This window comes from Cyrtonyx montezumae, unplaced genomic scaffold (genome assembly GCF_038088225.1).
Source record: "Cyrtonyx montezumae isolate F1298 unplaced genomic scaffold, pur_monq_1.0 scaffold_8, whole genome shotgun sequence".
Classification (NCBI taxonomy): Eukaryota; Metazoa; Chordata; class Aves; order Galliformes; family Odontophoridae; genus Cyrtonyx; species Cyrtonyx montezumae.
Window position 1 is genome coordinate 36,506,416 of NW_027072089.1, and position 14,151 is coordinate 36,520,566.

Here is a 14,151-nt window from a genome sequence, read left to right on the forward strand (position 1 = left end):
ATCATGTCTTTTTGAACACACGTGTGCCTTTTTTAAATCCATGATTTTGTCCCTCGCTTTGTGTAAAATCAGTCCTTTTCTGAACAATTCAATAGATACATAGTAATAGGTTTTAACAGTTTTCAGACTTTCAGATTAGTACTTAGACTAGTGAAAACAAAATGCCAGTTGCTTTAAAAAAGATAAAAAAAAATATAAGAACAATATTTGTTATTAAAACTCTGACATTATGAGTGAGTGTCTAAAAATAATTTTGAGTGATATTTTTTATTATAAAATGTTTTATAGCCTTGCTCATTGTGCTCATTCTATTAGGTAGTTCACAACTTTGAATGAGTGTGTTTATTTATTTCCTTACATATTTATTCTTTGTTCAGCAACATACCTCTGAGTGGTGCCTTGTCTGGTCTGACTGCTGCTAGCTCTGTCACAGTCTCAGATCCATCTTCTCCAAACAGACACTGGTCTTCAGTTGGAAAACTCAACTCCTGCTTAGTGTCCAGATCTTTCAGCCGAAGCTGTAGGAAAAAGTAGAAACACATCCTTCTCTGAAATATTTTGCTTTTCATTTCCACTCCCAAAGAAACATCATCTTCCTATTTTTAACTCACACATTGTCACTCACACACTGTCTCACACGCAGTCTTTGTAAAGATACCTCATTCTGCATAAAGAGAGCTAAAGTGGTGCAAGCCCCTGATTCTGCAGCCTGTTTCTGTCTGTATTTTTCACGGCACAGACACTGGGAACATTTGTGGGGAACCAAGTTGTAGTTTAACCCAGGAGCTCAGCTGTTCAAATGTTCACTCAATCCCACTGTGGTGGGATGGGATGAAAAATCTGATAAAGGTAAAACTTATGGGCTGAGATAAAGACAGTTTAATAAAACAGAAAAGAAATAGAAAGTAATAATAATCATTATAATAGTAGTAGTAATAATAATGATAAACCAATATACAAAACAAGCGATGCACAATGCAATTGCTCGTTGACTGATGCTCTCAGCCAGTTCCCAAGCAGCAGTTGCCCCCTCCCAACCAACTTGCTCAGTTTTATCGCTCAGCATGAGACCATATGCTATGGGATATCCCTTTGTCCAGTCTCGGTCAGCTGACTTGTCTCCTCCCAGCTCTTTGTGCCCCACCAGCCTCCTCACTGGCAGGACAGTACAAGAAGCTGAAAAGTCCTTGACTTAGTGTAAACACTGCTCAGCAGCAACTAAACCATCAGTGTGGCCTCTTAAGTCCAAAACAGTGAATCATACCAGCTACTACTAACTCCATCCCAGACAAAGCTAGGACACAAGTGAAGGATATGGATTGTCTTGTATATACTTACAATTTCATTATAGATATCATTTATCTATACCGATCAGATGTTTAAGGTCCATTAATGAATACTTGCATTGAATAAATAAAAAATGTCAGCTTAATTGCTTTCCACAACTAGGTCACAGGGTATCAAGGGGCTATTAATATTTCCTTGTAAGGATTAGCATCTCCTAACACCAGGAGAAAATGCTTCCCTCTGTACCATCATTCAGTATGGATCTTCACAGAAGTGAATAGGTATGACTATATGTGCTCCAGTGGGCAGAAACAGGTGGGTCTGCTCTCAAAGAGATCCAGAAGCTATAGGCAGTCATCTATAGACAAAATGTGACTGAGCCACAAGCCACAAGTGTTTCAGTTGATGTGGTACAAAATCAAATACAGCAATATATTTTTCAACAAAAGCTATTTATACAAGTATTAAGCAGAATTCTTTATATGAAGAATATATTGGAATACCTTGTGAAGATTAATTCCTCTTCCCAAACATGGACTGGATGACAAAAATGAAAGTTTTGTTATATCTCCAACATCTCCAACAGTCAACTGTTAGAAAAATAAATGAAAAAAAAAAAAAAGCAGAAGATGAATAATTATTGCTTTTCTTTTCTATGTTTAAGAATAAAAAACTTTAGAGAAAGTATGACTCAGGTTCAAATATCTCCCCAGAAACTGTCAGTAATTTCACATGCAGATTTCAGAATTAGTATTTTTCTGGGTTCGTGGTAAAGGTACATAGCTTCTAAATAGTGAAAACAGATTAGATGTGGTTTGAGAAATAAAATGAAAATGAAACATGAAATAACTTGGTTAGTTAATACCTTACTATTAAGGACTGCTAGACTTATTGCAAGGCATTTACTCTAGCAAACAAACATATCAGTACATGGGACCTCACATGCATAAGCTGCAAGTCTTACTTTACTGTAACACTTTGGTAAAATTCGTGTGAAAGAAGAAACAAACCAAAAATGGATTATCATTCAGATTCTGAACTTTCTGTGCAGGAGATTTCCCTTTTGTTCCAAATACAACAACTTGAATATCAGGCATATCTTCTGGTACTTGTACACCTTGTACCCACATTTGCCATCGTCCTCTGCTTTTAGTATTAATTGGTTTTGTAAGAAGAGATGGAGATGTCACAGATGTTTCTGTATTGGAAACAAACATATATTGAGAGCCCATATCTAATTTATAAGACAGTATAAACCATGACATAAAATTATTTTGCCTAGTATACTGGATCTGGCACAGAGAAGTCAGGCAGAAAAGTCACAGAAGCCCCACTACTCATTCTAGCCCCATGAAGGTGTGTAAAACCAAGCTAGCTGCTTCACTAATCCATTTGTGAAATTCACACAGGTGAGGTGCCCATCTTCTCTGCTTTGAACATGGTGCCAGCACCCGCAACTGCTCACCAAAGTTCTGAAAGTACAGGCCAACTTCTGTAAGGCAAGACTATACACTACCATCTCTTCCAGCAGCAGCAAGAACTAGAAACTCTGCAATGCCATTCCCACCATTTTCATCACCCAACATGATTTCCTCCTCCTCCTTTTTTTCAAAAGAAGGCCTAATTCACCTTGGACCAGGCCTCAGTCTCTCACTATCATGGTACCAGTATTGGTTTTGCCTACAGAGTAGGTGAGTAGCCATGAAGGAGCCATGTATTGGCTTTATTATGCTCTGCCATGCAATAGCAATTCACACAAAGAAAGAGCATTTCTGCTGGTATTACCTTTAAGAGGAATTACTACTTCCACAAAATCTTTCTTATGGTGTTTATTGATCCAGTTATTATAAACAAAGACATGTGAAGAAAAAGGGTAGCTGGCTTCTTTTATAACAACTTTTTCCAAGAACCACTCATCTGGATGAAAATAAACAGAACATTACTAATTTAAACTTGTTAAGCAACAAAATATTCCTGGTATGTAGTCGTAAGTTTCTATCATTACAAAATCAAAGCAATATATTCTTTTGTCTGACTTCCAAAGGAAATGAAACTTCTGAAAATACTGTGACTGTGCGTGTACATTTCTATCCATTCCCCTACTCTCTAGTGTATTTGATACAGTGAAAAATTCTTAAAGAAAATTTGTCTCGACCTAGTGAAAAAATAAGTGCATAGATAGATTCAACCTATCAGTGGCCTAAAGGATGGAAAAGCTTCCGTGAGATCTATACACAAGAAATCCCATATACAACATTGTATTATAAATACCCCAAAGGAAAGCAGCATATCAGAATTTCTACCATATAAGCCACCAAGAAATCTACTCAGCACAACTTCCTCTATGGCAAGGATCTATGCAATCCAATAAGCTGTAAACATAACTGAAGGTTTTCTCCTGTAGGAGGCTAATTTAGTGATTCTCTGGAAACAAGGCTCAGACCTTTCAGCTTTGATAAACTTGGTTATACTCCAAGATTTGGTGAAGCTAATGAAAGTCTGATCATTAATTTCAGCGTTACCAAGCAAGAAATAAATGAGAAGTAGTCCCCTAATCAGTTTTTATATACACATCTTTAAGTTCAATATACAGAGTCATCTTATAGACTTATTTTTTTATAAAAATAACAAGAGATTCAATTTCTCATGAACTGGAACCGTCTTGTTTTTAGTATCAACATAATCTGTGCAAGTGGCAAATCTGTAAAAGCTTTGTTCTCTTTCCTATAGATACTGTTGGGACAAAATTTTAGCCAAATTATTGAACAAAATATCAGTTTATGATGATCCCCACTGTTACTGTTTAAGAGCTGAACAATTTTCTTCAACACCAAGAAGCTCTTCTGTTGAGATGGAGGGAGAACACAAATAATATCCTGCAGGCAATGTTGCCATTTATCTGCCACTCAACCTCACATATACAGAATCCTTTAAAAAAAAAATGTTTCTAATGGGTTAGAATAAAAAGTAGAAGGCAAGAACAACCTTCTGTGTTACAGTTCCAAACCTGATGAGCTGATTCACTTTCCTTATCTTAACTGAGAATCATTTAGAACTAAAAAACTCTTTCAAAAATGATGTCCACAATACAAAAATGGAAAGAAAAAATGTTAAAAATTGCAAAAGTATGAAGTCATATTGCTTTTTGAAAAACAAAGACTTCTCTCACATGAATCACAAAGGCATAGTAACTGTTAAAGAGAAAGGTTTCACAAATAATTTTATCATTTTATAGAGTCACTACATTTGCTAGGAATGTTTCACTCATTTTAATGAAGCTAGATACTTGAGAAGTATAGTCCAATAGAAATAATGAACAATAGAAAGTTGAGAGCAATTTCAAATTAAAAAAAAATATGTGAATTTTAATCACAAATGTATCACTATAAGTAAGAGAAAAAAAAAAAAAAGCTGACCTTTTCTTGGACTCTTAAATCCAACAAGAATTTGTTTCAACTTGCCAAGGTATACTGCTTTGATTTTGAAAACATCCACCTGTAATGTGAAGATAATTTAAATTATATTTAATAATTTAGCTTTGTGCATCTGGACATTGCTCTGTATATTAATGGAGGTAAATTTATCTCATTCATGCTATTCCATTGTCTTAGAGTTCGTAATTAAATCGTAAATATGATAAACAATATATTCTATTCCAGAGAATATTATGAATATCAAAAAATTGCTGTACATAATAGGATGCAATTTTACAAGCAATGGATAGCAATAAAGTGCTCATGTCTTGTATGTTCACACTTTAAAATAATCAAATATCAATATCAGCTGGTGTTGAAAGTTACTTTGAATAAGAATCTAACTCTCGATGAAATTTGCAAGTATCTAATTATTCTGAAAACCTGAAGCAATTTTATTTTCATTAAAAATCACACGTAATTGAGTAAGGTAAATAAATGAGAAAAAAATGAATAGCATCTGGGAAGATTTCAACCACTGTGCTATGTATCTTGTCCAAACACGAGCCAGCAGAGTGCCCAGCTGGCCAAAAAGGCCAATGACATCCTGGTAGGAGCAGGTACTGTACTCAGCCCTGGTGAGGCTGCACCTCAAGTACTATATTCAGTATTGAGCCCGTCACTGCAAGAAAGCCATTGAGAACCTGAAGCATATCCAGAGTAGTTCAACAAAGCTGTTGAGGGGTCTGGAGCACAGGCCTTATGAGGAGTGTCTGAGGGAGCTGGGATTGTTCAGTCTGGAGAATGGGAGTCTCCAGGGAGACCTTATCATATAGCTACCTGAAGGGGATGTTGTAGTGAGCTGGGGGTTGGCCTCTTCTCTCATGTAAGTAGTGAAAGGACTAGAGGGAATGGCTTCAAGTTGCACCAGGGGAGATTCAGGATGGATGTTAGGAAGCACTGCTTCTCTGAAAGAGTGGTCACATGCTGGAATGGGCTGCCCTGGGAGGTGGTGGAGTCACTGACCCTGGAAATGTTCAAGGAATCTTAGACATTGTGCCAAGAGACATGGTTTAGTGTGAACTATTGGTGAGCAGCAGATGGTCAACTGGATGATCTTGCAGGTCTTTTCCAGCCTTGGTGATTCTGATTCCATTGGAATAAGGATTTTTTTTTTTATAGAAGCCATTTCTACGATAGATATTTCTCTCTTCAATGATGAACTTGAAGGAATCTTTTCTTTTTCCCTTCAGCAAATATTTGCAGTGATATTATTATTCACTTAAGACAAACAAACAAAAATTTATTCCAAATCTGAACCCAATGGGGATCTAATAACGTGTCAGCTATATAATCCCTTTCAATCTGAAACAGATACTTCTGTTTGATCTGAAATTTATTTTACCTACTTTATTTTTATGCCTAGAACTACTTAAGGAATTACTCTTTTAGGAAAATCTCTTTAAACCTCAAAAAGCAAGAATATGTTTAAAAGCAAGAATTATGAGGAAAAAAATGAAACATGAAAAAAATAAAATACTGTTTGATATACAGATATTACTATTCAGGAAAGTTAATCAAGAGAAGGTTGTGGTCTAAAGGCAAGATATTCTACAGAAATTCTATCAGCTCTATCATGTATATTTAAACAAAGATATTTCCATGGCCTGAAAAGTCTGGGATATTAAAGAAGAAATTTCAGTATATTTAGTTCAACTTCAAATGACTTCTTCAATTTAATTATTATCGTGTAATGCTGATTATGTATAATATCTTACCTAAGGAAATTACATCTTAGTTGATAGAGAAATTTATACCTACCTAGAACACAAAAGTTAGTGAAGTATTTTTATATTGTGTACATGAAAAGTTCTATCTCAATGTAAGAAATAACAAGAAGATACTTGCAAATTCAGTTATGTTTTTCCTCATTGTTTTACCTGCCCTCTAGCAAAAGTAATCAGGCTGTTTCTTGAGTTAAGCCATCGTTTCCCCGAGTCAGTCCTTTCTCCTTGAATACATAGATAAGCCTCACCAGTGGCATCTGCTTTCTTCAAGTCTCCCGTGTGCAAATTGATTGAATATTCCACAACTTCAGAAAAAGATGAATTAAAAAAAAAAAGTTATAATGAGAATTCTGGTTGTCTACTTGCATAACATCTATATTGTCTAACAATTCCTGGTAGAAACCACTGCAAATTCCATCTGAATTGCACACTGTGCCAAAGTAGAAGTAGCACAGATCTCTTTCTTGGTGTCCTAACCAAAACTTTCCTACCATGTAACTCCCTGTTTGGCAATTCACAAAATACAATTTTGTTTTACTTAGACGCCTCTTCCAGAAAATCAGCACAACTGGCTGCTGTTTGGGGCAAAGGGTCTCAAAAATAATTCCTTCTCCTGTTTCAAAAAGTAAATCCCTAAAAATATTCAGACTTTGGATGGTCTAAACTCTGTTTTCTAAGACAATTCACCTATACTTGTTCCTTCTCTCTGAGTGCATGATAACACAGAGCCATAGAATAGCTTGGGTTGGAAGGGACCTCAAAGATTATCTAGTTCTAACTTCCCTACCATGGGCAGGATTGCCACCCATTCAGTCAGGCTGCCCAGAGCCCTATTCAATAATGTACTTACAATAATTTTTAAAGTAAAGTACTTACAATAATGTTTAAAAGAAAGCTGGAATTTAATTGTATTAAGCTTCAAACTTATGTAATTACCTTCCTGTAGCTGAACAGATCAGGACTATCAAGCTTTCTCACTTGTAAGACCATAAAACTATCGGAATGAACTTGGAGCTAAAACAAGTTAATGAACTAAAAAGCCTTTCAATATCAACTTCAACATATAAATAAGTTTATAATGGAAGTAAAAAACAATGAAAGAAATAGAAGAAGGTCACAATGTTATTATTTGCAGCACCATAACAAGGATGTAATGAAAAAAAACTAGAAGTTTTTTTGTTTGCTTGCTTTGTGGTGTTTAAAACTTGCTCTTATTTAAAATGTAATAATAAATGTGTGCTCATTGGTATACTGCTGTATAGTATATATATATGTGTGTGTGTGTGTGTCACTGTAGGTATCTAATTTTGGTGGCTATGTTAGGGATATGAACACCTGTGAGGGTTTCCCATATATTCTAGGGGTAGACACTAAAAGTTAAGAGTTTAGAGTTAGATCTGAATGAGAGTTAGGTCTGAATGTTCTGCTTCCAACCACAAGCATGATTATTTCAGCCTAAGGAGAAGAAGTCACACAAGCTTGTCATTGTAAAAGTCACATTTAGGATGTGGGTAATAAACAATATACATGTACCACACATGTACTCAAGAATGCATATATTATCCCATGAATTTTGGGGTAGAAATTTTAAGATTGATGTGTTGAAGGCCCAAGCAACCTTAAAACCCAACATTTAACATGTACTGAGCTATATCTGACTACTCTAAACTATTTGGCCCCAGCTCTAATGGTTTTCATCACTGACATTATGAACCAGATCTCAACAATGCCCAGACTGCGATGCAGTGTACTGCCAAAATGCTTCCGGACTCACTCTGATACTTGCCCATACCTGGGATGTATGAGGTTACACAACATATGCTCCTCCAGGAAATATACTCCCAGGAGCATTTTCAGTCTCACAACTCATAATTCAATCCAGAAAGCACTGAAATACTCATTATTCAACTCAAGTCTAAAATACATCACAGGATACACAAATATCTCAGTATAAATCCTGGAATCTTCTGATATTTTCACTACAGTTTAGTTCTTGAATCAAGTTTACTCCAAGACAGAAATGACCCTATTTAACCAAACTATAGCCTTAAAAGAAGATATAATTAGGGGAAATTTCTGGTAGGTTTGAGAGTGATTATTAAGATCCCAGAAGCTAAGGCTGTCATTTATTTTCATGCGTAGGTGATATGAAAACAGAGAGAAAAAAATATGTGTTCTGAAGATATTTATTTTTAAGCTTTTCTTACAGCTCTTTTCACAAGTTGGTGCTATTCATATTGAGTGTTATAATCAAAAGGCCTGAATTCAAATATTGTGACATCTTATATAGCTACTTCTTTATATGTCTAAAATAAAAAGGTCATATCACTGTAATGAGAGTGCTTTTGCTTACTAGATGGTTTTACATACTGATTGAAAAATGAATATCTAAAATGATTCATTAAATAATAAGGGCTGCATTAGTCTGCTAATAAAGGTGTGCTCTTTGCATTGCACTGAAATGTTTTTGTTTCTTCTCACCTTTATACTATGTGGGGATGAGTTTTCTGAAAAGTAATTTTATTTCACTGTGTCATTATTTACATCAGGGACTTCCCTTGGGAATTTTTCTTTAAATATTTAAACCATGGTTTGAGAAAGTGTTTGTAATCAATTACATCACTCATGTTTGATGATAAGTAGTAGACCAAGGGTTTTCCTAAACTGACACTTTAATTTATCCCATGTTTTACTTCAAGGCAGGTAAATATGCACTGTCAGATGGATGTCAACATAGGTGCAATAAAATGAATGTAGGCACACAGAATTGCTCCTGATGGAAATCCAGCTATTTGAAAGTGTGTGTGCCATCCAGGTAGCATTTTTGCTTCTTATTGCTTCATATGGCTAGGATATGAGTTATTCATCCAGACTGGTGGCTCACCTGTATACTGTGTACTGAAGTCTGAAGACTACTTGTGTGAGTAAGAGCTCGGACCACAGACCTGACCACTCAGGTACAGTTGATTAGAAATAACAGGGCTTGCAATGACCTTTCTGGTTTGGTCTGTGATCATTAATATAGTTAATAATGATCTCGGCTCTAATCACACAGCTAGTTACTTCATAACATCTGGATTCAAATGAGATACATACTGAAAAGTAGAAACATATCTAATGTTTTTGCTGAGTCAGAATTTCCTTGTGAATCTGCTGAATCTTTTAATGCATAATTCAAAGCTCACTGTAGTCACAGCAAATATTTCCCATTAATTTTCAAAGATTTTAAATCAGATGAAAGACTCCTGCTGTGTAAGTAAAACAAAAATACACAAAGCGACCCTTATGAATGAAAATTTGGAGACCATTCTCACAACCAAATGAACCACATCCCTCTAGCAATAGTGATCTACTAAAATAAGATGTTCTGTTCAATCTTGGCATCCTCAGCCTCTGCCAAATCCTATTTACAAAAGATCTGTTTCAGATGTAAGCCAGCACAGTTGAGATGTGAAAGTGATCACCTAGTGCTCAGTAAAAAGGAGAAAAAAACAACTATGAATTAGAGATAGGACAGAAACTGTGGGTTTGAATTTTGTTGTAGGTGGTAGTGGTGGGTTTTTTGTGTAATTTACTAAGAAACAAAATTTATCCAAAGATTATTTATTTCAGACTTCAGTAACATTTGCCCAAAGGAAACTCAATATCCTCTCAGAGTGAAGAGTTTAAATGACAAAACCATACCCTGTCCTATACAGTTAAACCCTTTCCACCATTAAGTTCTTAACTTTGCAATAAAATCAAATGATTCAGGTAGTACATTCAGGCTGGGAAGGTGGAAGTGGACCATCAAATGAATCTTTTTGCTCCTGTTACAGCTCTAAAGATCTTTCCTCATACTGCTTTCCTATGAAGATTGGCAAACTCTCCACCAAAATATAGCGATGCCAGTGTGAAAGGGGCAGCATAGGATGCTGAATTTCAAATGTGTTGGAGTTGTCTGACAGGGTCATTTTTCAATGGGCTTCTGCAAAAATTCAGCTGTACAAAATAGTACAATAAATAGAAAATGTCAATATGGGGAATTAATATTCCAGGGGTTATTGTCAGATGAATTCCTAGATGAAACAGTTGTGAGTTTAAAGTGATGTTAGGCAATTAAAATCAAAGATAATTTAGCAGACAAGGATATTTTTTAAAGTTTATTTTCTACTAGGAAATAAATAAATAATAAAAATTGAGGTCTAACCCTGAAAATTTATTATCTAGAAAACCTCAAAAACTTAAAATCATTCTTCTGGCGAAATTAAAAGCTGGGAACAAGATCAAGATCTGCAGTTGCTATAGCCACACAGTTAATTTGCTCAAGACTGGGGTGTAAATCATCTTGCATAGGTTCAATACCTGATTTTAAGAATCTAGTCAAAGGTACAGGGTCCACCTATCTTACTTGATAGTGTGTGGTGAAAGAGGACTCAGTTAGCCAGAATAGGAATCAGCCAAATTAAGCAAAAGAGTATGATTCAGCTCAACACCCAAACAAGACTGATTCATGGTATTAGGTGCTATGCTTGAGTTAACAAGCCTTAACTAATAAGCCTAATAGAAATACATTAGCTGGAATATTTCTTAAGTACTTTCATTTTGGAAATAAACATAGGTCTTACTATTGCTCCTAATAATAAGGCAATCATTTGATAAACATAAGCTACTGGACTTAACTTTGTCTAGAAGAATTAAGAAGCAAGCAGCAAGCTAATTCTTATCCATACCTGAATATATCATATTGCACTACTACAAGACAGTGACCTACTGTGATGAACGAAGTGGAAAAGTTATCCATTATCTGTAAAATGTACAAATATAAAACTGAGTAGTTTTTTTTTAATAAAGGCATATATGTTTGTTATAACATATTAACATACATTGAGCACTTACACTCTTCATGCTCTTATGTTAACAGGCTTGGTGTTAGGGTTGGAATTTGGGGTCATGTTGTGACAAAAATAGACTGTTAGCATCACAGAAGTTTTATGTGAGCCAGAGATAACTGGTGTTAAAAATCTTCTCATAAAGATTGGTAACACTCATTTTCAATAGTTATTTTGAAAATCATATATTGTAAAATTCTAACTTCAGAAAACATCCATGTTGGGGTATATATCACTGTATAACTTCTGGTACATGCCTAGAGACAGCAGTAATTAAAAATTGGATTTTAAAAAACAACAAGAAATTATCTAGAAAGCTTCAAAAAATATAGAAGCTAAGAACTAGACATTCTAAAAATGTAATTAACTGAAAATATTGTTTTCAAAAATTATACAATTTAATTATGTAATGACTTTGTTTTAGCATGTTAACATGCATACTAATGCCTTTCATGGATTTGTCACTGAATTTATAAGGAAAATACAAAATCAATCAGTGTCCTTTATTCTGAAAGCCACAAAGATGCATGAGTAATAATTCGTACCATAATTTACTGATTGAGTAAAATTACACTTATAAATACTAGGATAATATGCAAAAGTAAAGAAAATAGACAAAGTAGTTGCCTTTGTAATACTAGGTAATATCCAGAAGGCAAATACAGCTCTGAGATAATGTCGCAGAATCTAATGGAATTATAAAAAAGAATCATTTGATCTTGGTTATTTAAAATAATTGTACTTAGGTAGCTACCAGTAGGGTGATCTTGGGCACTAACTTCTAAGAAAAAGTACTCTTACAGATGGAAGAAAAAGCAATTTCAGGGAATCAATTCTAAATTTTGTTTCTTAGTCTGTTGCTTCTGGGTTGTTGTTTTTGTTGTTGTTGTTGTTGTTTGTTTGTTTGTTTCATTATTAAGAATATATTCAATTACAGTTGATTAACCCTTGCTTATTGAGCATAAAGTCAGCCCCATGTCCTGGTGGGTGAGGCTGGGTATGGAGACAGACATTGACAGAATGTATGAGTTGCTCACATGCTCAGGGAGAGGTGCAAAGTTATTCTGGAAAAGGGCCTGCAGATATGGGAAAAAACTGGGAGTGACTACTGATGTTAAAAAAGGAGTTATGATTTTCCCAAGGATCATAAAGGAACATAGATACATACTTTTGCCTTCCTAAATCCCATAGAATCATTTAGTTTAGAAGATAAGTAGTTATATTAATGTAGCCTTTGTTACAATCAAGCAGTTCACATAACTAATGAAAGGTACTATTTATTTTAATGATTTTTACATTTACTTTTCTCTCTATAGAGTTATCTACTTCCTTGATTTGTCTGGGGATAGCAGTGATTGATAACTCCCAACATTGTTATTCTGTCTTTATTTCATTTATTTATCAAATGTATATTACCAAGAAATCTATGAAAGATACCCCAAAAATTGATATTTCTCTTGAAGCAATAATGAGCGCAAACACCTAAAACTGAAATGCTTTTGCCTCCTGAAAGCAAATTAGAATACAAGGAAGAAGATGACACTTTGAAAGTTTAGACTGAATTAGTGTTGGTTCCACAAAGAATAAAACTAATATTAACCCTTTGACTGAAGATTGCTTATTCAGTGCATTTTTAAATATCACAAATGTCATTATTTCATCTGTGGACATATACTTGAGTTTGAAAAGGACTGCTCACAGACTCAAAATGAGCTACATCTGGAAGAACATTGTATTACCCTTAGTTAGATGTCCACAAAATGGTTTATGCGAACCTTTCTAGGTTAGTAGGCATTACAAAAGTACAGCATAATTTGGGGCAGAAACTATGCATGCATATTCTTCCTAGAAATTTTCCAAGGAAATTTTCTCACCTTTCTTTTACCACAAAGGAATTGCTCCACTAATCAGGATAATGCTCTTAGACAACATCTCTATTTGTTTCTTAACATAACAAAGACTTTGTAGGACATATTCTAGAATTTTTATTTTGGTTTGAATTTCTAGACCATTAATGCCTAGTTTAACATTTAGCCATTTCAAATTCTGAATATAAGTACCAATAGAGTTAATTATCAATAGAGACGTAAGCGGGATTTTTAACAAGCTCTAGAGTTATCATACTTAGCATTATATATCTTGCATATATTACATGCAACATCCAATGTTATTTTGAACCTGATGGATCAAAAACCTAAAGTCATAAGATTTTTTTCAGTAAATGATTACAAGGCTACTAATTGTTTAAATTTATGAATACCCACATAAAACCAGATATTTAAAAGGTCTTCAGTATTTAATTTGTTCAGGTTTCAATTTTAAATAGGATAAAATAGTTAGGAAAATCCCTCTAGAGAACAGTGTGCAAAAGTTCAGATAGAATATTTTATTCCTTTTTCTGGGCAGCTTCCATCTTTTTCTATTAGTTTCTGCTGAAGCAGAATACTCTTTGTACTATAGCCTCTGGCAATAAACCTCTTAACTGTCACCAAAAGCTCCAATACATGATCTTTACTGTCCTCATCAATCCTCTTTATTCTAATGAGCTGGATAAACGGGAAGACTGTTCTTAAATAGCTAGTGATCAAGTCATCAGCATGCAATTGTTGTTTGCCATATTCCTAGGGGACTGGGAGTTATCACTTTATTATATTTCTGTCATCATCATATACACAATTCACACGTGTTACTAGCAGCAGAAAAAAAGTGCAGCTTAATCTATTTTGCTGGAATAATACTTGTTGTACTATAAATTTCTCAATATCGATAAAATAGTACTGCAATTGAAATTCT

The 14,151-nt window shown here is 34.6% G+C and overlaps 1 protein-coding gene across 1 annotated transcript in view; it reads right to left on the reverse strand.

Annotated features, from left to right (window-relative positions):
- Positions 1 to 14,151, reverse strand: part of RP1 (RP1 axonemal microtubule associated) — a 167,466-nt gene that overhangs the window by 44,593 nt on the left and 108,722 nt on the right. The window contains exons 37-42 of the mRNA XM_065753301.1: positions 6,641 to 6,792; positions 4,704 to 4,782; positions 3,073 to 3,204; positions 2,298 to 2,485; positions 1,791 to 1,877; positions 386 to 518 (exon numbers count right to left, since the gene is read on the reverse strand). Coding sequence (XP_065609373.1) covers positions 386 to 518; positions 1,791 to 1,877; positions 2,298 to 2,485; positions 3,073 to 3,204; positions 4,704 to 4,782; positions 6,641 to 6,792 — 771 coding nt within the window. The remainder of the gene's footprint in view (positions 1 to 385; positions 519 to 1,790; positions 1,878 to 2,297; positions 2,486 to 3,072; positions 3,205 to 4,703; positions 4,783 to 6,640; positions 6,793 to 14,151) is intronic.